The 24,241-nt window shown below is 39.9% G+C and overlaps 1 protein-coding gene across 1 annotated transcript in view; it reads right to left on the minus strand.

Moving 5' to 3' along the window:
• Window positions 1–24,241, minus strand: part of plxnb2b (plexin b2b) — a 151,566-nt gene that overhangs the window by 40,405 nt on the left and 86,920 nt on the right. The window contains exons 3-14 of the mRNA XM_034685655.1: window positions 17,861–19,002; window positions 15,458–15,646; window positions 15,203–15,328; window positions 13,157–13,257; window positions 10,498–10,624; window positions 9,761–9,920; window positions 7,631–7,742; window positions 6,864–6,975; window positions 6,386–6,487; window positions 5,312–5,404; window positions 4,589–4,676; window positions 1,786–1,961 (exon numbers count right to left, since the gene is read on the minus strand). Of these exons, the coding sequence (XP_034541546.1) occupies window positions 1,786–1,961; window positions 4,589–4,676; window positions 5,312–5,404; window positions 6,386–6,487; window positions 6,864–6,975; window positions 7,631–7,742; window positions 9,761–9,920; window positions 10,498–10,624; window positions 13,157–13,257; window positions 15,203–15,328; window positions 15,458–15,646; window positions 17,861–19,000 (2,526 nt within the window). The 5' untranslated portion in view covers window positions 19,001–19,002. The remainder of the gene's footprint in view (window positions 1–1,785; window positions 1,962–4,588; window positions 4,677–5,311; window positions 5,405–6,385; window positions 6,488–6,863; window positions 6,976–7,630; window positions 7,743–9,760; window positions 9,921–10,497; window positions 10,625–13,156; window positions 13,258–15,202; window positions 15,329–15,457; window positions 15,647–17,860; window positions 19,003–24,241) is intronic.

Here is a 24,241-nt window from a genome sequence, read left to right on the forward strand (position 1 = left end):
GAAATGGATTTAGACAGATTAGTTGTGCAATACGAACATACAAGAGATTTACACAGTCTGTTTAAGTCGGCTGAATAGTTGGAGTTTAAGTGTTTAATATTCAGAGCCTTGGTCGAGAATTACATCTATACAGTGTGAGTCATGTTTGCATGGATGTGAGTGAATGTATTAGAGCTAGACCAATGCTGGATTATTTATATTCATAGCAAAGATACTTGAGGATATTAAATAATTCAGGATACAATATACTGGCTGGTTTTCTATGTACAGTAAATGCATGCTCATTATACATTATCATTTAAGTAAGAATATGCATCACAGCTAAACATTATTTTCTTATCAAGGATGTTACTGAGAGTAAATATGTGATTACAGTATGAACAGTAAATAAGTTTGAATAAATATAGACTCAGACCCTATAGCCATGGTGACAAGCTCATACTGATGTAAGAGGGTTTATGTTCACTGTGTAGCTGTAGCATGTAAGCATGATGGGTGGACTAGTTTCTCTTAGTATTAAGTCACAAACCAAATTACTGGATATCCTTATTTAAGTCTCATAAGATTAGAGGATAATTAAAGATTATACAAAATACATCAAGTGGAGGAAATTGGATGTTTGTGTTAAATTGTGTTACAGTACATCTAGTAATTTGGCCTCATTCACTAATAAATGCGTAGAAATGTTCTTACTCTGCGCATAAAATAAGTGCATACGCAAAATCACCATTGGATTCATGACACGTGCCTACCAGACAATTTTTTTCTCACCACCTTGTATATTAGTGAATCAGACTAATTCTACAGTACATTTTACCCATTATAATAAAAGAATATCGACTAAAATAGCAGCTAACCTTGAAATAAAACCTTGAAAATAGAAAATGTGATGAGTTTTCTGCCATTCTTTTTGCTAGATGGCTATATGACAGTCATCTGGCTTTTTTCTTTTACTGAAAGTAGTTTAAATATGTCATGCATTTCGTTAAAAGAGTATGTGTTTACATTTTCGGAGAAAGTTGGTAGTCATCATTTGTGCGTACGCATGGTCTGAGGAAGTTCTATTTTTGTTCGCAGTGTAAGAACAAATTCAAGTAAGAATATATTGATGAATCCCAGATTTGTGCTTCAAACGTTCGTATGCACAGTTTAAGCACGTATTTGTGCGTACGCACTGTTAGTGAATGAGGCCCATTTTGAGGATATGCCACTAAAAACCTGAAATGTCATCTTAATAGCACCAAAAGAGGAAAAGTCAGAGGATCATCGAGCTGGTTTGATTAAATCTCTCTAGGCCTGAAAAGTTTTGTGCCAGATTTTATGGCCATTTATTGGTCAGCTGTTCAGATAATTGAGTTTGGATTGAGCCGCCATCACACATAACAGATGATACATACAAAGAATGGTTCCATAAAGCATTCTGCCAACAGAAAAGCACACAAACATAAATTCCTCAGTGATATCTCCATCAGCTGTTGTATCAGTTTGGCTGTAGTCTCTGTGTGGTCATAACCTCAATTACAATTAGTGATCGATTTCTGTCAATGACAATGGGGCACCGACAATTAGGAGAGAATTGATCCAATCTAAATGTGCTGCAAATCACCTCAACACGCCCTCAAGGAGAGGCAGGTTTCCAACTTCATAAAAAAAAAAAAGCAACAACTTGCATCAATCAATAACCCAATCATGGAAGTCGATACTCTTCAACTGCTGATCAAAAGCCTTGTGAATGCATGTTTCGAGTTCAGAGGTCAGCACATGAGAGATGACGGCATAACTCACATCAGTGATTTGGGGGTCAGGGCACTCAGTGTTGTATGGCTCCTCTGATGCTTGCTGGCACAATTTCTCGTACACACACGCCTTCTGTTTGGCGCACCACACACACCGGTACTTTGTGTCGGCGTTCTTGCAGAGACTGCAGTCCTCTCTCCCCATGGAGCAGTTGTACAGAGTAACTGAAGGAGAAGAAGTGAGAGAAAACAATTATCATACTCTTGTTTTTTTCATATCTGCGTGTCTTGTTTTTACAGCATTAGTTTGCCGTGCCCTCAGTGCAGTAAGCTTAAAAGGAGAACTGTAAAAATCAAAGTCTGTTTATTGGTCTTTAGGGATCTTCATCATCAGCTAAATATGGTACAAATGTTGTGACTCCAGAAGAAGCTGTGTGAAATCTTCTTAATTGCATCAAGTTATGTCACTAGAGTCAGACTGTGATGAAGCTGAAGACTAAAAGTTTGACAGTGCAGAAATCTGGAGGTTTGTAAGCATGCAGGGATACCAGACTCCTGTTTGCTGGCTTTTCATTTCAGCATCAGACTAGCAGTTTTACGCAAAAGTAGATGCTATGGGAAGGAGTTAGCTGGGGCACAAGACCTGAAGTTTAAAAATGAAAAAAAGTGGACATGAAGCTATAAGATAAGGTAGCTGCTACTAGCATAAAACTTCAGAAACTCTGATTAAAAGTGATGTATTTTGAGTCAGCATTGGTTTGGGCTGAAGACTAGAAGTTTTAAAATGAAAAAAAGAAAAGTGGGGTATGGGGTTATAAACGAGAGGCAGGACCAGGTGTGTGTTCACCATCCCCCAAACCTAGTTCAAGGTTAGTGTTTTCAGGTCTAATTACCTGCTACTAGCATAAAACACCAGAAACTTGGATAAGTGAAAAACCACCTTCTAAGGCTAACTGGTACAAGATAATCTTGGAGTGTTTTCCTGTTGATCACTTAACTTGTTTGCTTCACTCCAAAAAAGGACAATTCATGCAAATATGGACCCCGTATCTCTGCTTCTTAAACTCTACTGTGGCCTCGACTCTTGAAAGTATTATGCTTGACTAACTCTGTACGCTGCCCTCACTTTGGGAGGAAAGAGGGAAAAAAAGACAATACTAATAATCTGCCTATGTGTTGTACGCTTTTGTTTTGTTTTCATATCTGTATATATTTTTTTTCTATTTGTTTTTTTTGTTATTATTTATGATGGATGTGCAGACCAATGTTGTGCAAGCTTTTTGTTACTGTAATTTGTGGAAAAGAAAAAAAACAATAAATATATTTTTCAAAAAACACCAGAAACTGACAGTGATGCCTCTTCAATCATTGCTGGTTTGAGCAGAACACAACAAGTTTAAAAATGAAAAAAAAAAAAATGTTGCCGGCTTTAATGCTAGCATTTTCAAGCTTAATCAAGTGATGTTAGTATCACACGCCGGCTCTTCCAACTGAACACTCAGATATCAAGCAGGTGCAGTGGGTAAAGTAATAGACAGGTTTCGACAAGGAGCAAGAATGAGTGGAATAAAATAAGATGATATCTCTGACTCTGCTGTATTGATTTTAATTTTTTACCATCCATTGTGAGTACCACAATGTTATGGAAGTGAATGCTAAATTGGTCGAGCTGTCTTATAATGGGCAGCTGCAAGTGGTTTGTGGACCTTTTTGCCCTGGGTTTGCCTTACAGGCAACATACAGTCTGCCCTCAGGGCTGGAAAAATATTCTCTCCATGGTTTGATTCAATATGTGACCTGTTTGTATCTGGAGTGAATATTTTTTCTAAAAACACACCGGAATCAATAAAAACATGGCCATGGGGCCAATGCTCTTTTTCAGAAACAATATTAATATGACTTTATATATATATATTCTGCTGTAAAGCATCAGGGAAACTTATCATGATCTTTTCTTGGTTAGTGCATTGATAATACAAATCAATACACAATATTATCACATAGTTTACTGTTTAAAGTGTTCCATGTTTTATTGGTTAGTGGTTGCACTGTGTACCGTCTGTTTTTGCTTTGTCAAAATAAGCTTTCTGAGAAAATATGAATTGTGTCGATCCTGCAATAGCTATTTGAATCTTAAGCAGACTTTTAATTTGTTGTTATAATACCATTTCAAACATTTATTGTCATTCATACATTAAGGCATTCTTAATGCAATGAAATGCATGCGCCTTGAATCTCTCAGCCCCTAAAACTGAACTGAATGAATAAATATTGATATGTAAATCCAAATAGTTTCAAAAAGTAATATTGAAAGCCCTCAAACAATAAATAACAAGTCATTGCAGGTATCTTAGGTGCCTCCTGTTCAATATTCTGACTGCCTGGGGGTAAAAACTTTGTTATCTTAATGAAAAGCTTGATAAGTTGTAAAGTATTTGTTTTCTGCTGAACTTTTTGGTGCAGGCAGCTTTACTTCTTAAACAAAAGTATAAGTCATTTTGGGAGGTACTGTATGCATTTTTTGTGTAGGCTGTGGATTTAAGTATATACAATATTGAATTGTGAACAACATTAGAGATGTCTGTGTTTGTATCTGATCAAGCTTATCTCATTAGCATGAAAATGAAGATGCAAAACAGGCCTCACAATCATTTGTTATGAATAACCCTGAAACATACATCCACCGTCAAAATATTTATGATTATGCATCATTTCTAATTTTCTGATTTATTGTCTGTTGAAGATAAAAAAGCAGACGCTTCATGTCCATTGGAGGCCTCACACTGGGACTGGAGGTGTACACACTGGGCATTATAAATACGATCTCCACATTAGAATGTAAGGGAGCATACCATTCAGCGTGCTGTCCATCTTCTTGCCCGACTCCTTGTCCTTCACATAGAAAAGGACACTGGTCTCTGGTGACTTGTCGTAGGAAAACTAAGAAAATAAGAGAAGATGAATTATTAATTCAGAGCCCAGTGATTAATGACAGTTAAGCTCTTTTCTGCAAGTAGTGTGGGCTGCCGCTCCCCGGTGCCAAGGGAGAAAAAACAGGAGGGGAAAAAAAATGCATCCAATCTGGCAGATTTTCAGCTGAAGAAATCAACGTTGGAAAAGAACATAGCTGGAGGCTATGCACTGCTTGAGCTTTCCCAATCACAGAATCCACAATGTGGAGATCAGCTAAAATAAGTGAAGGGGAGTCCGTCCATTAGAGGGAGCTAGAGAATATCAAAGGGGTTGTAGGAAGCAGCTAAAGGGTGAATTCAAGATGTAATCAGCTGGGAAAAGATAAAAAGTTTGCATTTAGACTTTTTTAGGGTTGAAGAACCTGCAATCAAGTGGCACTCTACAATATTTTTCACTCCATTCCAGGGTGTTTTTCTCTATTGCACTTTGATAACCCACAAATCAGCCCTACTGCAAGGATCTAGGCTGAGTGGAGGGAAATTGGCCACAAGCTGTGCGACAAGGCTAAGCAAAGGAACAATCCCCAGAATGGTTTTAACTGAGACACAGACAAGAATTGAATCAAGACAAGTTTGGAACAACGAGAAACCAGCCACACTCACATTGAAGCCGCGGAAGGTGTAGAATGGCCCATCCTCAATTACTTCTTCTTCTACATTTTTCATCAGCTCAGTGCCGATGGAGAAAAGACGACCCTGAAGAATAGGACAAATAAAAACAAGAAACATTGTGTGTTAATTTATGTAGATCCTATTTGCAAACTGCTTTTCTCTGATCCCCCTCTTATTTTCTTCTCCACAAAGCAAGAAATGTAAAAGACTATCTTATTCTGCAGACTCTTGCAGCCCCTCTGTTCTCAACCAGAGAATTTTGGACCGGATGACTGCTTTCTTTTTACTTGTTTGTTGTAACTGTGTAGCATGTAAGACAACAAGTGCATTCACAAGTCATCCAACGGCACCAGGCAGAGTCTCAGCTGCACATCTGCTGCCATAATTCACCTCCTCCGTTACCCACGAGGGCTTCAAAACACTGGGAAAAACAAGTCAACCTGTGCAGACATGTTTTACAACACAGACGCTGGATATTAAATTATCTCTTGGAATTTCATTTAACACTTTGATTATGTGGAGTCAAAGTGATCACAAAGGAGGTGAGAACTTTTCTAATATTACTTTAAGAAAAAAGAGTGTACATTTCTTTTGTTAGAATATCTCATGCATAACAATGAAAAGCTGTTTTAACATTTCATCAAAGTTACCACCCTTACTCTGGATTAATGGAAGCCAGCTCATCCTACTGTAGCTTTTAGCTCTTGCTGGCACATCTGCAGAAACAACTTAATCATCATACAGAGGGATATGTGTTGTTTGCAAAACTGTATATCTGTGTGTATTTTGCCTCCCTTTCTGATTGGTCTTTGATGTTTGGCTAACAGTGTGAGGATCTTAAGACCTCCTTTGTCCCATTTATTTCACATTTTGCACATATAAAAGATCATTTTTGCAGCTAGTGAGTCAGTTTTGTGAGTGTGCAAGCATTTTCCTTTCAGATGAAAGTATTAATTTATGCTTTCGTTAAAAACTGCAGGTCCTAATACCCTATCCTTGAGGTTTTTTTAAGGAGCAGACTTGTTTTCCAGAGATGCTTTAAATTCTCTGTGTGAGCCACTTTACCTGGTAGAGGTCCAAATTGATCCCCTCGAAGCTGATATGAGTCTTATAGCCCACGGGGATCAACACAGGATCTGGATTCTCAAACTGAGGACACTTGGCTCCCTGAGAAGGCAATCAAAACAAATCAGATACACCAACTTCAAATAATTTACATTTTAAATACTATGCCAACTACTTAACGGATACCCTGATCTGCAGAGACAGATAAGTGTATCTCTGAAACATCTGCTGACTTGTAAATTGATATCCTCAATCCTAGAATATTTGTCACGCAAGATGGAGCCAGCTGATACCCGGATTTGGGTTCTTTATTAATTTTCAGGAGAAATTCGTATCTTCAGGGCACTTTATCTCATCTGGTGATTAAATTTGTCCTTTAAAACTTCAGCTACCCTTTCCCAGTATTTATGATATACATAGTGAAACAAATTAAACACCTTGACATGTATCTGATGTGTTAACCCATTAGAGGACTAACCTGACGGTGCTTGATGATGTTGGGGCCCCCCACACTGTCATCCATGTCGCTGCAGGTGTGGTCCTGTGTGTTCCACTGGCAGCCCCATGAACTCGCCACACATGACATGCACCTGGAAAAACCACACACACACACACACACACACACACACACACACACACACACACACACACACACACACACACACACACACACACACACACACACACACACACACACACACACACACACACACACACACACACAGACGAACAGATCACACACCAAAGATGAGGAAAAAATGCTTCACACACATTAATTAGGCAGCAGCAGCACACGCTCATGAAAGAACACACAAACAAAATCTGAAAACATGCAAACTCATCAAAGAGCGTCCGGCACAAAAATCCATGCTGCTGACAGCGAAATGGATCTGTGCAACTTCACATAAGCAAAGCTCGTTCATCACACACTCCTCGGCATGAACAGAAATGAAGGAAAAAAATAAGGAGGGGAGAAAAATGGTGAGATTGACTTTCATTTTTTGATTAATGAATAGGAAACTGAGGCAATTTCCTTGGCGCGGTAATAAACGGAGGGAGAGAAAATGCAAGAGGTGCATTCAAAACCGCCATGCATCACAATTTACAAACAGAGCCTTGATCTCTCATCTGTTCACGCAGGGTGATACATTTACATCAAGGTTGTCAGCTGATGCTGTGTTCAGTGTCACTGTGTATTTTCGGTGAGTGACAGAGCAGAACTGATAGATTAAGAGTCTGACTCACGGTGTGTTTTCAGATTTCCTCACTGTGGCAGCACAGTTATAGAACATGAACTCCCGCGTTGCCAGCTCCACCGTCTCATTGACAAAGATCCTGACCGCCACGGCCACAAAGTCTGTGGACGCAACAAGAAGAGAGAGGAGAAGAGATCATGTGCTGCACCTCCTGTTAGAAGGGAAACAGTCTCACACATTTATGCATGGGGATGATGTTTTTGGGAGTAACTCAACAACATTGTATTTGATTAAAGACATATTGAAGACCTGTATAATATTGTGACTGTTATGCAAACATGCTAACAATAACAAAGTTTAAAACTTCCAGGTTTGTTGATTTTGGCGACACCTTGAGGACAAAGTGAGACATCTAACTTCTATCCTGATCCTGTCATGGACAACAAAAAATCTCCCCTTAATTTATTTTAAAATGCTGACTTGCAACTCACAATGAATCTTTGGAATGGGAAAATTTTCCTGTTGAAAAGCATTTGTAGGTCTTAAAAAGCATCAGAATCAACTTCAGACTTTTACTATCCAGCTGAAAATTCCTGACAGGAGCTCCAACCTTCACCACATTTCCTATCAAAGTTTAGCACGTCGACATGCTACTACGAAGTACGCCAGTCAGAGAATGATGGATGTGTTATTAGTTTTGTATATATTCTGTCATAAACCAAAGTGATAACAAGTCCATATTTTAATGACTAGGAGAGAGTTCTTAAAGCTGCAGTTGGTCGGATGAGGTGAGAAAAAAAAACAGTACTTATTTTGTGCTGTGTTTCACAAAAAGTCACAACACTCATCAACAGCCATCAATAAATTAGGTATTTTGAGATTATGGCGAGATCTCTGTATTTTCCTATGCCTCTGTATCCAGCAATTTATAAATTCAAATTGCTCTCGTCAGCTCTGACCAATCAGAGCCAATCTCCTGATTGGTCCTCCTACATCGTCCTGATTGAGCGTGCACTACAATCTGTTTGTGGGCAGGTATTACCAGAGCGGGGGGGGGCAGAGCCGGACAGTTTTGACTTGGGTGGCCAAACTGGGGCACTGACTGTTAAGGGGTGGCCAGGCGTGGCACCCAAACCTAGTAGGGTGACCTCCAATAATCACATCTACTTTAACTTCTTTTTATAAAATAGTTTTGAAAATGTTACTTTTGTTATTTTTATTTCTAACATTAACATTAAAAATGTAACTCGACAGAGTGTCAACAGGACTCATACTTGTCCAAAGTCAAAGCATCTACAAAAACAATATTCAAATGCAAAGAAACTACTGTCTCCGCAGTTTGTTGAAACACAACAACACAATAGCTGATTTCATGACAAAAAGCCAATCATGCTTAAGAATTTCAGGGTGGCCACTGGGGTGGCCAATCAGTTTTCACCCCCTGGCTCCGCCACTGGGTGTGTGTAGTGAGAGGGAAATCTGGTGTGGAGGGGTAGGGTTGACATTCGAAACCTTTCCCTGAACTGATGTTTATTCCAGGACTACCAACAGCAGCTTTAAATCTCATCCTTGTAGGAACATGAATTATAAAATACAATGGCTGTCTATCGAGCAATATTTGAAATATTTACGTGGAGGTCCAATGAAGAGCTATTAAAAGATTGATATCAACCTGTCGGGAGCCTGGGGTCAGAACATTGTTGTTATTGATGTCGTTGGTATTGTTGTTCAGCCCTTACTTTCCTCTCCAAACCACTGCCCTCTGTGTAAACTCCATCAGCTCCAAGATCCCATTAAGCCTAGAGCAACCAGTTCTCTTTCCCACAGGGGATTGCTTTACCACAGGCAAAGAGCCTTTAATGCTGCCGCAGCTCTTTTAGTGATCAATTTGGTAATTATCTGGTTATCCCAATAACAGTCTTACTCTGCCAAGGTAAACTAACGGCAGCTATTTGATCAAATGCATTATTTATGATATAAATGGAGGTGGTCTTTGTTTCAGGCAAGGTGGCTCACCTCTTCTGTAAAGCACTAATGGACAAGCTTTGATAAATGATGAACTGCCGTCGTTTGCCTTTTTTACCAGTTGGAGAGACAACCTTGGCTTAAATAGGAGAAAAAGACACCTGCCTTGAAGGAAGATTTAATAAAGGATAGGGGTTAACTATAAAGGCTGTACCTTGGCCCTCAGGTGTTGGTGGTATAAGTGAAGGGCTGGGTAGATCACAGGAGACATGACCGGAGTCAGACATCATGCCTTCACTCCGAAAAGACTCAATGGTGCAGTGCAGATGGTCAGATAGCCCGATTACAGGAAGGGACGGGATGTTGATCTTAACCTGAGCAGAAATAAATAGGTTAAAAAATCGAATATATCTGAAGATGAGTTTCTCCATAGGTAAAGTCATCGTCCATGACCTGTTCGACTGTGTAATAACAGTTTACAGTGAAATAAACACACTGAGGAGCAAACTGTGAAACTGAATGGTTCAAATACAGAAGCTGTTTCTTTTGAGAGGCTGGAGACTGATTGCGAATGAGAAAAGAAGGACAGGTGCTGTTGATGGAAATACATGAGTGAGTCAGAGAGGACAGGAAAGAGAAACAGTCAGGAAGCACAGGAATGAAAAAAACAACTTGAGAGAAAATGCGCACAGGAGAGACTCTCCATCTTAAGGCTTTGAGCACAATCACGCCGGTCGGTTATAATAAGCTAGTTTTGAGTTTTCTCGATGGATCAATACAAAGCAGGACGACCTAGAGCCCAGGGTCTTTGATTCACAATGGAAACAGTTTATTACTCAGGCTCTGCATGTTTGTGTGCACACATGTGTGTTTTGCAGAGTAAGAGAGACAGAAAGAGAAGCAGAGAACAAAGGGAGAAGAGAAGGAGTGAGAAGAAAGGCAGCGCTGTACCTTCTGAGTCTTTTTACAGGAAAGGTTTGAAGGATAGAAGGAGACGATCTTGACACACTGCTGCTTCGGGCTCCACAGCCAACCATTCTTCTCCTCTGCCCGGCGGCACTCAGACCTCCTTGTACACCTTCAGAAGGGATATGAACAACTCCCATCAGCCACTGCTCCATCCACCTTAAATGCTTTCACAATGCTTCAAATAAACAACATCTGTGCACTTTAACATATATTTAACAGCTTGTGTGCAAAACAACTCCAAGCCCAAGTGACTTCAGCAGTGTCTGTGCAGATTTTCAAGATTAGACTTTCTATAGATATGAAAAACATTAAACGCCCTCATTCCTGTTCTTCTTTGCAGAATAAAAGCAACAATGGTTTACACCTGAAAGGTATTATAGAATATAATCAATTTATAGTGAGTCTTAGCAAGCAAAATCGCAAGATATTGCTTTCTTTAAACTCCTAAACTTCCCCTCCGCTGTTCTGCTTTGAATTTGAGTAAACTGAAGATATTCACGTTTTGGATGTTTAGTGAGGAGGAACAGGAAATCTGATAAAGGAAACCAAGGCTCTCGGAAACAGGACAGACTTTTTCACTATCTTATGACATTTCAAGGATTACATTTTGTTTTGGTTTGTTGAGGCGTGTCTGAAAATTGCTTCCTACTCATTGTATATTACAATAGTCAGCTTCTATGTGCAAATAATAATAATAATAATAATAATAATAATAATAATAATAATAACACTTTAAAGGACTCATAGCGCTTGAATACTCAAGGATGCTTTACACAAAGCAAAGCATTCTGGGATGCTTAGCAGCGTGGATCTGGCCAGCAGAACCACTTCCTAACAAGTTTTCTCCCTCATTATGTCAAAATGGTGCATTCAAAGCAAACAGTGGTGTACTGTTCAGTAAATAAACCTTGATTTCATTGATTTAATTACAAATGACTCCTTGACTGAAGACAACAAGTGAAGCAGCGAAGGCAGGAGGTGCATCTCAAGGTGAATTGGACCGTCAGTGCGTCCATATTGTCAGGCTGCAATAATAAGATTCATCCATCTGTTTTCTATACTGCTTATCCAGCTGAGAATCCCTCGAGGATTCAAACCAGGAACTGTCATACTGTAAGGCAACAGTTCTCACCGATACACCACTGTGCCAACTGGAACTATGATTTATTTTAACCCTTCCTGAATCTCATGATCTCATCATTTATTACATTATTGAGGGGATCATGTACAATATTAAACACAAGTTGTACAAGAGTTAGCTTAAAGCTAAGTTTCATCATCAGTCCCTTGGCAGGTCAAAACATGCACAGATATTCAGAAACTGCAGCTTGTTCAAAACGCTGCTGCCAGAGTTTTGACAAGGAAAAATAAGTTAGATCACATAACCCCTCTTCTTAAAACTCTGCACTGGCTCCCTGTTTCTTTTAGAATTGATTTTAAAGTACTTTTGCTAGTTTTTAAAGCTTTTAATAGCCTTGCTCCTTCATACATCACTCATCTCCTGTTATCTTATGTTCCAGCTCAATCACTGAGGTCCTCGAATGCTTACCTTATTAAATGTTCCTCTTGTGTCGCACAGCTTTCTGTTTTTATGCCCCTAAGCTATGGAACACTTTGCCTCTGGACATCAAAATGGCGAGCTCTGTGGGTGTTTTTAAAAGTAAACTTAAGACTTACCTTTTTAATCTAGCTTTTAATTTTGAGTAATTATTTTTTTTATCCCTGGACTGCATTATTATTGTTTTAATCATTGCTTTAACATTTATTTATTTGATTTTATTATTTATTAATCTATTTTATTCCCTGTATTTATCTGATCTTGTTAACGCTACCTTATTTTTAACTTTTCTTTCCACCCTGACTCATTTCATCAATTTTACTGTATTTATTGTATTTTTAAGTATTTTATTTATAATAATGACTTTTATAATTTTACCATTGCTCTTGTTTTCCATCTCTGTTATTTTGTGAAGCACTTTGGGCTGCATGTTTATTTGTATGAAAGGTGCTATATAAATAAAGTCGACTCGAGTTGAGTTGAGATATTCATGTTCCTGTAGTGTAGGGAAATTAAAACAGCAGAAATATTCCATTTCAGAAAACTACAGTAATAAAATGTTTACTTGTAGCGTGCTTGATGCCAAATTACTCATTTATGATCAATACAGGTGAAAACTGAATTTGTGTGAATCAAGAAATGGCTGAAGCTTTAAAGCCAGGTGAAAGCAGTCTCTCAGAAAATCCAGAAGTAAAAACTTCCAGAGGGGACAGACTGTTTACCTGCTGTTTTTTGTTCCTCACCACTTTGCTGTAAAACACACGATACATACTGCCCCCTTCAACCCTCCAGACCCTGATAAATATAGGCTGATGAGCGTAAATTGCACAGGCTGCCTTCGCTGCATGAGGCTGACAAACAGCTTTAATTCCTTACGGCTCCTCGGACAACAGGAGATGGAATATAAACACAGAGGGGTACTAAAAGTGTCTGCAATAAAACACTGAACAAATACCCTGCTGTGTTTTACAGATGGAATCGCATTCGTGGGTGTTTGTGTTAGTCTGGTGTTGTGCACATGCATTTGCAAGCGCATGAATGAGTGTGTTTGTCTGTGCGTGTGTGCGTGTGTGTGATCCTCACCTGCCCTCCAGGACACACCAGCCACAGTAAGGGTCCCTCAGTTCCACACATGATTGGCAGTCCTTCTTTTGGAGGCACGTCTGCACTGGCACCTTGGTGATCTGGAGCATTAAAACATGAAACATGATCAAACAGAGCACCTGAGGGGAGACACTGCACAAAATACTAAGCATTTAAAGTACAAGTAAGTGTAACAAATGCTCCCTGGTTTGTTTCAGGTGCGCAGAGCGAGAGTTAAACAAGCCCTGTCCCAGTGCCTGGTCTCTCATGTCTGCTAATCATTAGAATAACTGAAACAATTTCCTCTGTTTAACGTAATTTCTATTTATTTTCAATGACTAAAACAAGTTGAAAAAGTGGAAATGATGAGGCTGGAAAATTATCTTATAAAATAACACTGCTGTTGATTAAATTACCTGGCTGACAGAATATTAAGACATATGTCTCAATAACTTCTGCTTACATGTGCATCTATAATGATGATAGCTCAATATTGTACCTAATTATTATTCTTGCAGGAATAATCCCAGACGCATTGATGGTCTTGGAACAAACAGACAATGGCTTATTTTCATAATAAGGGAAAATACATTGTATCAGTTATGTACAGCGACCAAACAATTCAATGTCTTCCCCTTCGCCAGTCAACACCAAAATCACAGTCAGTTAAACAAATTATCAATATTTTTTTATTATAGGCCTTAAATGCTGGCCATATGTTGTGTCTAAGCTGTAGTGCAGCCACCTGATATTACTGGTGCTGTAACTCCGGGTAATAGCAACTGACATTATGCTTCACTACCTGGATTTAAACAAGCACAGATGACATATGGCAACTCATAGCACGGCATGGTTTAGTAATATTTTGGTCTAGATAATGGAGATTAAGTTGTACATAGGCTATGTCTGTGTCTGTGAACTCAACTGGAGCATTGTATAGCAATAACGTTTGTTGTGATTTGGCGCTATACAAATAAAGATTGATTGATTGATTGATTGATTGATTGATTGATTGATTGATTGATTGATTGATTGATTGATTGATTGTATGCAGGCATGTGAACTTTAACCCGCAAGGAGGCTAGTGGTGCTTGCTCTGCTAATGTTAGCCACACTAAGCAAACTAATTTGACGTTGTTAACCCATATTGGCTGTGATCCTGTGTTCAATAAGTAAGTTTGCTAAGTTTAAGTGGCTGTTTTACGGGTGTTTTCACGTCTCTCGAGTAGTTGCTTGGAATTAAAGTTATCATTCTAACGTCTGAGAAATTAGTGCAATTCAGGACATCCCCTACTGGACAGTCTGACAGTCCAGTTGTCAATTAATTAATACATTTTAATTTATATAGCTGCAATTAATAGTGCATATTATCTCAAGGCACTCTAAAAAAGGAGCAGGTCCAGGCCTTGTTCTGTATTTATCACAGTGCCGTGCTTCAGTAACCCACAATTTCATGCTAACTTCTGATTAAACAAAGATTTCAAATGATAAAAATTATGTCACTGTTTCCACTACAAAAATAAAAAATAACGGCACCATAGCAGAAGTCTGTTTTTCATAGCAGCAGAGTGTAATCAAGAAACATGTCATCCAAGAATTCTGTATCAGACCAAATTTGAATCACCAACGCCTTGCAGCCTAATATTGAAACATCCCTAAGAGAAGCCTTCTGTATGAGCACTCCTACTTTAGATACATAAGTACATTTGCTGACACAACTCGTGTACTTTTAAATATTGACTTTTTGTATCCGGTACCATAGCACAGTTTTGTCATCTAACGAATCTGCAGTCGTCGGTGACAGCTGACCTTTTGGATTTTTTGAATAGGAGAGAAAGACATTTAAGCTTTGATGTATTACAGCTCTGATGCATTCTCAGACAGGATTAGCTTCTATTTCAGTCAGCACAGCTGTCTACAGAAGAACCAGTCTTGCTAGTTTCTTCTGTTTTACATGCCTACAGTGAAAATAAAAAGATCCACATGCAGCACAGTGCCTCAACACCTGGCGATTACGTGTTCCAAAAGAGCCCTCGACATACACACCTTTTTCTCTGTGGTGATGTAGAGGTGGCTCTGGGTGAGGTCAAAGAAAAGGTTCTTGTTGACCTTCTCTCCCATGGTGTCACCGGGAGCCTCACTGTACACATATGGCTCCTCGGCCAGGTGTACCTGCACAGAAAACAAAAAGGTACCCCTGTCAGGAACAAGGTGTTACATCCCCGCCTCATGCCTCCCTCAGGTGAAGGCTCTAAAGGAAAGCTGAACAGAGAAAAGCAGCAGAACAGATGACAACTGCACCTTGGAGACTACCCCCTTGTTGTTTCCCAAGAAGGCGATGGTGTGATCGTTTTCCACGGCGATGGCCACAGAGGTCAGAAGGTCCGGCGTGATCAACACTGCATCTACCTTTAAGGCATATTTGGGCTTGCTGGCCAGAGGGGAAGGCAGGAAGTCTGCACCGCATTTGAAGTGCTCCAATGTATCCTTCTGTTGAAGAAAAACAAAGAACACAAAGCATGATGACACTTCAAATGCTAAATTATGTTGGTATTTCACAACTAACAGGTTATATGTGCTCTACTTAATGAGCTACAGTATGTGGCATTCAGGCTCCCCTGGGACCATATCTGTCAGGTAAGAGATGTAGTTCTTATGGTGTTAGTTTATTATGTTTAGTCATTGCCTCTAAACTCAATTTGGAATAAACTGTATTAAAACAGTTTGTTTGAAGGTTGAGGATGGTTTTATGTCTCTGCCAGGGGACAATTGTTCTTGATTATAGGAATTTTATCATAAACAAAGCACCACAGTAAAAATACTTTAAGAGAAGAACAAATACAGAAATGTATCACACCAAGAAAATGAGTCAGAAGAAAAGCAAAAGAAACACTCCTGAGTACATGAATCAAATCCAATTCTCACTTTACATGCTCTCATCCTTCCATAGAATAAATTACATTCTATTCTATTCTCATGCTCATCTTAATGATCCCCTTTTCTCCTGTATATTCTCAAAGACTTTTCTATGATCACTCCTTCGGCTAAAAATACTTCAATGTACAAATATATGTCATGTGCTGCTAAACTGGAGGTTGAATTGATGGTACACTCACACATGATGAACAGTGAGCATTTTCTCTAATGGCTGACTGTAGTCACTGTCGTCATTTCTATTCATTTTTTTGACCACGAATCCGTTCTGGTCAAACAGGCTACAGCCGTGAAATTAAAGTCATGTTTGAATTCAAGGGCTACTGGCTTGATTTAAATGACGCGTGTCAAATTACTATTATTAGTATACTCATCTCATTAAGTTCATTTATTTCGTGTGATGCTCAAATAGCCTGGCACAGGAGCCTCAGAGGCATGCCTCGCTCCATGTGGAGGCAGTATTAGATGCAGTGATAAGAAGTAATATATTTAAGCTGTAGCCTCGAGGGGCAGGACAGCTTCTTAATTTGGTGGCCAAAGTGCATTTTGGTGGTCGAAATTTAGACTCAGGTACATACAGAACAGAGAAATACTTCAAGGGTAACATGTTATAGTGTTCCTAACACTGAATTAAAACACAAGAAGAACTGAAGAATAAATTTGTGACTATTTTACTAGAGAACTCATGTTCATATTAGATGTATGCCTCATGTTGTGTCACAGCGTCTTAGCTCAGTCCATCTTTTAATTAAGTGCCCCCCCCCCCCCCCCTTCCAAATGCCTCTAAGCTTGTACACACTCTGTCTGACTCACACACTGTCTCCCAGCATTTTGCCTGAGTCAGTCATGCCTGCAATTAACACCTTACATTTGTTTTAAATTTTGGAAGCATATGATAAAGTGCCTGTCAGAAAATATATGGAAAAGAGATCTTTAAAAAGAGGTGAATTTAATTAATTTTAGGGGATCTGACTGGACACCTACATTACCTCAGGTCAGACTGGGTCAGGTTGGGGTCAGCTGTAGCCGGAGCTGTAGCTGGAGATAATCAATGGCACAGAATAGCCTACAGGAGTTTTTTCTTTAACTTCTAAAGCCGAAAAGCAACCAGGAATTAGCAAGAGAACAAGAGGAGGCAATGTCCTGTTTCTGCATTAGTGTGTCTGCTTCCACCTTTATTATCACTGACGAACCTAAGGAATCTGGCTATTTATGGTACTATACATTTATGTCAGCAAATACTTCCCAATGGAAATAAAACCTGGTGGTGAATTTTTGTGGCCACCAGCCATTGTGTCACTGCAAATGTCTAACCCTCAGATGTTAAAACAATATGTATCTAGAAAAAGAATATATGAGTATGAATTTTCCATAGAAAGATTATGATAAAAGGCTTGAAAATCTTTACATCTACAAAAAATAAAGTAAAGGTTTAGCTTTGAACACACTGCCAAATATTTCCTCTAGTTGGCCTGATTTGTATTTTTTTCCTGTCTGCCTCCTTTGATATTCCTCAAGATGAGTCGGGGGAATTGGGAAAGGAGACATGGAAGGAGGGAAAATGTGTGAGACACAATGAGAGCTTTAGACAGAACAATGCTGAAGGATCAGCAGAACAAAGCAAACACTGAGACATCAAAGTCAACAGTGACACATCTCTGCATTATAGATGAGTGCAAAGGGAATTCTTCGAATGATATCCAGCTAACATCTATTATTTCAAACAGACTTTTTAAAACTTCAACCAGCTGACACTAAAGAGTCACTTGCCGCAATTTTTGATGTGCAGAATTCTTCATTTTTAGATGAGTAAGGGATGTCCACAGCGGGAAACCCAGAGATTTTCCCTGAGTCGCTGTAGCAGGCGCTGATGATATCTGAGAGCCGCTCGTTGATGTGGCTGAGCGAGTACATGCAGAGGGCAGAGTCATTTTCGTCGTCATCTGGACTCGCGACCATGAACAGAACTTTGCTCCAGGGGACGACCTTACCATATATACCTGCATCAGTCATAACTCTTGCAAGCTCTTTCCCTGGAGAAGCCACATACGCAGCTTGGACTTTGTTGTATCTGTTGTTTACCCCACAGTTTAACTGAAGCTCTGTGTGGGAGTAGTAATGGTAGTCGTCTTCGCAAAGACGAGATATAAAGGTCAGGTTTTTAGTATCCGTACCGTCAAGAGTCCGCGAAAAGAGGAAATAAACAAAACCGTCCTCTTTGAAGGCAAGGCGGAAGTCGTGCAGGTACTTGGGAACAAATGGAGTTGTCTGTACTGTAGATGCTTCGATGATGCTCTCAAATACCACCCAGTCTCGATCTGAGTCACGGTAGTCCTGAAGGATTCTTGTGCTAATGAGTTTTGTACTGTCCAGGCTTCCATAGCCCTTCCCGACCAGAAACACACTGAAGGTGTGGTCATCTTTTGAGTAGGAGGACATGACACCCACCACGTTCACATAATCCTCTATGCTTGCAACATAAGTCCTCTCTCCTTTGCTGTCGCTGTAATACAGCTGCTGTTCCACGTTGGTCAGGTTCAGGAGGGAGCAGATCCCTCTGTAGCGGCTCCCACAGACGATGAGGGAACCGTTTGATGGATGAACCAGCAGAAGCTTGTTGAGGTTTGGCATGGGCCTTGTGTCTTGGCACGCGGAGGCAGGAGGCGTACAGGTCCGAGCATCCTCTTTGGGGCCTGTTTCTGCACGGGCCTGCTGGTGGAGCGACGGCCCAAGCTGGTAGATGGTGTTGACCGACCCCAGGTAGATGCGACCGGTCTGGGGGTCCTGGACCACATTGTTAATGGGGTTCTCTGAGGTGAACACCTGGATGGGAATGTTGTTGCTGTCCTCCTGGGCTCGTGAGAATGACTTGCAGAAGAGGAGGAGGAGGAGAGAGACCCAGCTCGCCATCTCTGGAGAGAAGAGAGAGGAAGAGGTGTTTGATTAATAATGCAGTTAAATGCAAACATGTGTACATTAACTGTCAGTAACACAGGACTGCAGGGAAGTGAAGATCAGTGGTTAACATTCCTTTGTCAACAAACACTTATCATGCAGTCTCAGGCATGTGGACAAACTTAAAAGAGAGGATGCACAACAGTTTAAGTTCAAATGATTTGAATAGTTTAAAAATACTTCTTTATCTTCCCATCTGAGAGCTGCATGAACAGTTTCATAGTATTCTTATTGAAGCTGAAGTCAGTAGCTGATTGCTTCCACTTTGCTTTTATACTGATTACACAGTGAGGTATTACATGTTAATGAGTGAGCTTAAGCGGTGGATATTTTTACCTCTGGACGGATGCAGACTTTCTGTTTCCCACAGTCTTTCTTTAAGCTAAGCTAACCGTCTCCTTGCCCCAGATTCACATTGTTACTGCAGAGATATGGGAGTTATCTTGAGCTTCACATCTATCCCTCAGCAAGAATGTCGCTAACTGTACTTCTGAAAAAGTCAAACTTATCTTTTAAGAGGATTTATTTACATAATTCAACATAAAAAAACAAGGGTTTTCCCTAATACTGTTTGTCTAATACACTCAGCATAGATGTCTGCCTCTGAAAGGTCTGAAACCACCTGAAGCTGATGCTGAATTCTGAAACTCTAACAAATAAATCTCTAAAACTTGATAAAAATAACTCAAAGTAACTACATGACAGCAAAACACCAGCGGGACAGTGAGAGAAATGTTTATTTTTGATGTGATTTGTGTATTAATCTTTAAGAAAGCTTCATATAGAATATAACAGGATAAAGATTTGTATATAACAGGGATTAATCTGCTATAAATCAGTGTTTATTGCAGCAGTTTAGTATGACTCAACGTCCTGTCCCAGTTCTATAAAGGCTGTGTTATTTTGCATCTAATTGACTTGATATCAGAAATGATCGCTGTTGAAAAAATTATTCTGCTCTGTGTGGGAGAAAGATTAAGGCCGAGAGCTACATCTCAAACCATAACACAATAAAGTCCTATTTTTAAAGCTTGGATCTGTTCCAGACTAATTTGCACTTCTGCTATTTTTATTTTTTCCTTTTTTTTACATCGCCTTCCTCTTCTGCAACACCTCCAAGCACAATGCTCTCAGGAAGTACACAGTTTAGTCTCAGGAAACATGATCAAACAGTGTTCCTGTAAAATACAGACAGCATCATGCACAGGCTAACAGCAGGAGCCTATGGAGTGCACTCCGGCTGCTGTTTGCCCAGGCTGTGGTAAATATGGAGCTGCAGGTGGCTTTCAAGCAGCTACTGCCCACACAGTTAACATGTGTGTGTATGTGTTTGCATGTTATTTTGAGCTTGCACACACATTCAATAGTAGCCTCCATCTATCGTTCCACCTCAGCAGGCAAGTCCAAAGGCACATTTGTCAAATTGAAAACCCCTGATGAAACTTCCATGAAGTTGCTTGCCAAAGCTGTGTTTTATTATGTTAACCCGCCTTCCTTCATTGGACTAAGTGGGGAGACCACTGATTAGACATTAGCCCAGAGGGGATTCTGTTAATTTCTCTGGCAACTCCCATTTGCAGTAAAGAGCCCGCTACTCCATTTGATGATTTTATTTTTCTTCGTAGTCGCAGTCCTTCCAATCTCCACCAACAACCAATTGCAACGCGTGAACTAATCATGCTCTTTTCAATTTATAGCCTTAAATATTTCAATTAAAAATGAAATGGTGCAATAAAATCTCTGTGTGTGCTTATTCCGGACAGAAATGTGTGCAGTTGGTTTTTACAGCTTTAATTAAGAGAGAAGGAGAAGTCAGCGTTTTGTCAAGATTGAACAAAGAGGGAAATATACACACAAGGGTTGGAAAATAGAAACGTAATCACCTAATACACATAGCATTTCAGCTCCGAAGTAACGCAACTTCAATTAAATAGACAGATCCACTGGCAGAGTGGAATGATGGTCACAAGCATGTGTCAGCGTTTAGAGGCGCCACAATAACTCACTTTTATGTTTGACTTTTCAAAGAAGCATCACAAAAACTGCACAAACTGCAAAAATGTACTCGCAGCCTCAAGATGTTGACAGCATAAACACAAACACAAGTCAAGCTGCAGTGACAAAGAGTGGTGACAAGTCGCGAAAATATTTAGTGTAGTCAAAGAGACGGCCTTTAAAAAAGTGAACAGAATGAAACAAACACCTTTCTGAGGCAGTGTGGTTTTAAAAGTTTGCTTCAAAAGTAAGCTTCATGAAATCCTACCCAGGGTGCATTTAAAGTTAGTGTTACAGCCAGGCCACACATCATTAACACCAGGAGCAGAGAACAGAGGCTAAAAAAGATGACATAACAACCAGAAGTCTAGAACACCAAATTAAATGATCACCTCAACGCACTACTAACTGATATGAGTCACACCTCAGGTTTGGACATTTAGGGGTCTGTAGCACTGACCTCCACCTCATCTCTCACCTTTCACCATGTTACTTAATTGAAAATGAAGCCTTTATTATAATGATCCTCTTAAATGTTCTCCTTGTTTCCAGGTTTTCTAATTTTGAAAGTTTCCCCAGTGTATTACTGCAGTTTTTGTTCTCATTAAATCTCAATTTGTGGACATTTTATTACACGTTAAGTCATTTAATATTACTTTACTCTAACAGCTGGGTGGTGTTTCCCCACAACAAGCTGATACTCAGAAATTTGTTGTAGCTTCAACTAGGGTTGCAACATTTCAGGTAAATTCCTGAAAAGTTCCATTAAATTTCCATGGGAAGGTAAGCTGGGGAATTTTGGAAATATTCCAAATTGGAAGCTTTCCATGGGAATTATGGGAATTTATGAGAACTAATTGGGAATTGAGGGTAATTTAACGGAAAGGTATCATATCCAAGCATAAATATTTGTTTTGTTATAAGCAGGCATCCATCCAGAATAGAAATCATCTGTGCATGTGATGGAGGAATGCACAGTGCATGTAGGGGGCGTGGTCTCAATAGCCCTGCAGTAAGCAGAGTGCTCTGTGCATGTGATTCAGGAATAGCATAGGTATTCAACTGTACTTGCATGAAATCTGGTTGTTTTAGTCAGGGTTATGCTAAAATATATTTTCCCCAACTATATTTAAGTTCCCTATTAAGAGCCAACCTTCAATTTAGTAAATTCCTGGTTTATTCCTGTTGATTCCCATGGAAAGTTTCCAACTTTGAAAATTCCCAGAATTTTGCAACCCTAGCTTCAACTAGGGATGTGCACTTTTTAGTCAATTCAGTGATAACAGTCGTTTCCCTTGCTAGTCGGCACCAACATGACTAGTCAGTTGTACGAATTCTTCATATTTTTATTATTGTAGGTCCAAAATGCCGGTCATATGTTCTGTAGTGCCACCACCTGCCACTAGCCAGGGCTGCAGCTCCAGTTGATGGCTATTGTCAAAGTGCTATAATGCTCTACAACCTAGATGTAAACGAGCACAGATGGCGTGGCACGGTTTGGCAGTATTCTGTTCTTGTGTTGGTCTAGTTTGGTTAAATTGGCATATAAACACATGACTGGAGCAACGTGTAACCACCAACAGGCATGTGGATGTTAACCTGCAAGGAGAACTGAAGGCTGGTGGTGCTAGCTCTGCTAACTTTAGCCACACTTGGTAAACCAGTTTGATGTTGTCAACCAGCAGACTCTGTGATCCCATATTTAGCAGTGTTGAATAAATTGTGCTCAATGTTAGCTGTTTTCTGAGTGTCAGAATGTGAGTGTCAGAGTGCTCCCCTTTAGACTGGTCAGTTAGTCTGAATTTAAATGAAGGTTTAAATGGCTCAGAAACTGCCTGCTTCAAATCCCTGCCTCCAACATTTTGACTGAACAGGTTTAGGTAGTCCTCCATGCCAAGTGACATTCAAAGTGCTTTATTTCCTGTTTGTAGAAGCATCTGGCAGGACTATCAAGTGGTTTGTAAGTTCATCAGCAGCTCTTGTACACACAAATTAAACCTACAGCAGATCTGTGCTTCTACAAAATGTCCCAAAATGAAACAACAGCTGTTTGCTTGATGCTGTTTTGTTTTGTTTTTTCCGTTTTTGCACACAACATGGAAGGCCATACTGTTTAAATATTGGCTGTGATTGTAAATATGGACAGTATTTCAAGCATGACTGCCTCTCCAAATGAACCCTCGTCTAAAAACTGTAATATCCATATTTCCATCAGTTCACTGGGCCATGATGCAGACCGCACAGAAGGCCTTCACAAAGGGTGGATTATGGGAATGATTCTGTGACAGAAAATGACTTGATTCCCCCGACTTCCAATCAAACACACTGTGACAAAGCAACTCTCTAAGTCTGTAACGTACAATGCAAGGACAATGTCTCGGGGCGCTCATTTAGGTTTAAAAAAACTCCAGTTCCACTTACACCCATGGCTTCAAAGAGCCCTTTCCTTGCCCAAGCAAATCCTATAGCCAGCCTCCGATCAGAAGGGGAGAAAAATTCCCTCAGATGCTGCATTGTGGGTCAGTGCGAACCAAATTCGTAACATATTTCAAAGGAGCCTGTTCTCTCCAAGATGTCTCCTTCTGTTGCTCTATCACTTTTCATCCTTTTTTCATGGGCTTAATCCTGCACGCTGGAATTAAAGAGGCTTCAAAGAGCTGCAGAGAAGCAGAGAGGCAGACGTCTGGTGGGGGTGTCACAGGTGGAATGAGGCCCATTTCTTGCCAGACCTGCCCACCTCTCTTTTCTCATCACGTCTCTAAGCTTGTTGCAAGAGAAAACGGCAACTGGGCATACCATCCAACACGTGGCTATCCTGAATAAATAAAAAGCTGCTAAATTTAGAGGCTGCGTGCTGCATCAGCCTGCAGCTAATGAAGCCTCCAACGGCCCGAGATAAATAATAATGAAACACATCGTGTGCTAATGAAGCTGGCACATCTGAAAAATGTGATCCTCTGAAAGCAACAATTGAGGAATTAACGCAGCCTGATTGTGGCTGCTAAACTGACCTCGAATTAGAAACCAGCTAATTCCTGTGCCCAATTTTAACTCTGTAGTTACAGCAAATAGCAACAACGAGATGTTTAACACAGACTCGTTAGAAAGAACGTTTACGTTGCTTCCTCATTAAAGCTTATTAAAGGGCTGAACAACATAAACGATAATGATGCAGTAACTGTGGCTCTTGACTTAATCGAC

The sequence above is a fragment of the Notolabrus celidotus genome, chromosome 6 (genome assembly GCF_009762535.1).
Source record: "Notolabrus celidotus isolate fNotCel1 chromosome 6, fNotCel1.pri, whole genome shotgun sequence".
NCBI classification, from domain to species: domain Eukaryota; kingdom Metazoa; phylum Chordata; class Actinopteri; order Labriformes; family Labridae; genus Notolabrus; species Notolabrus celidotus.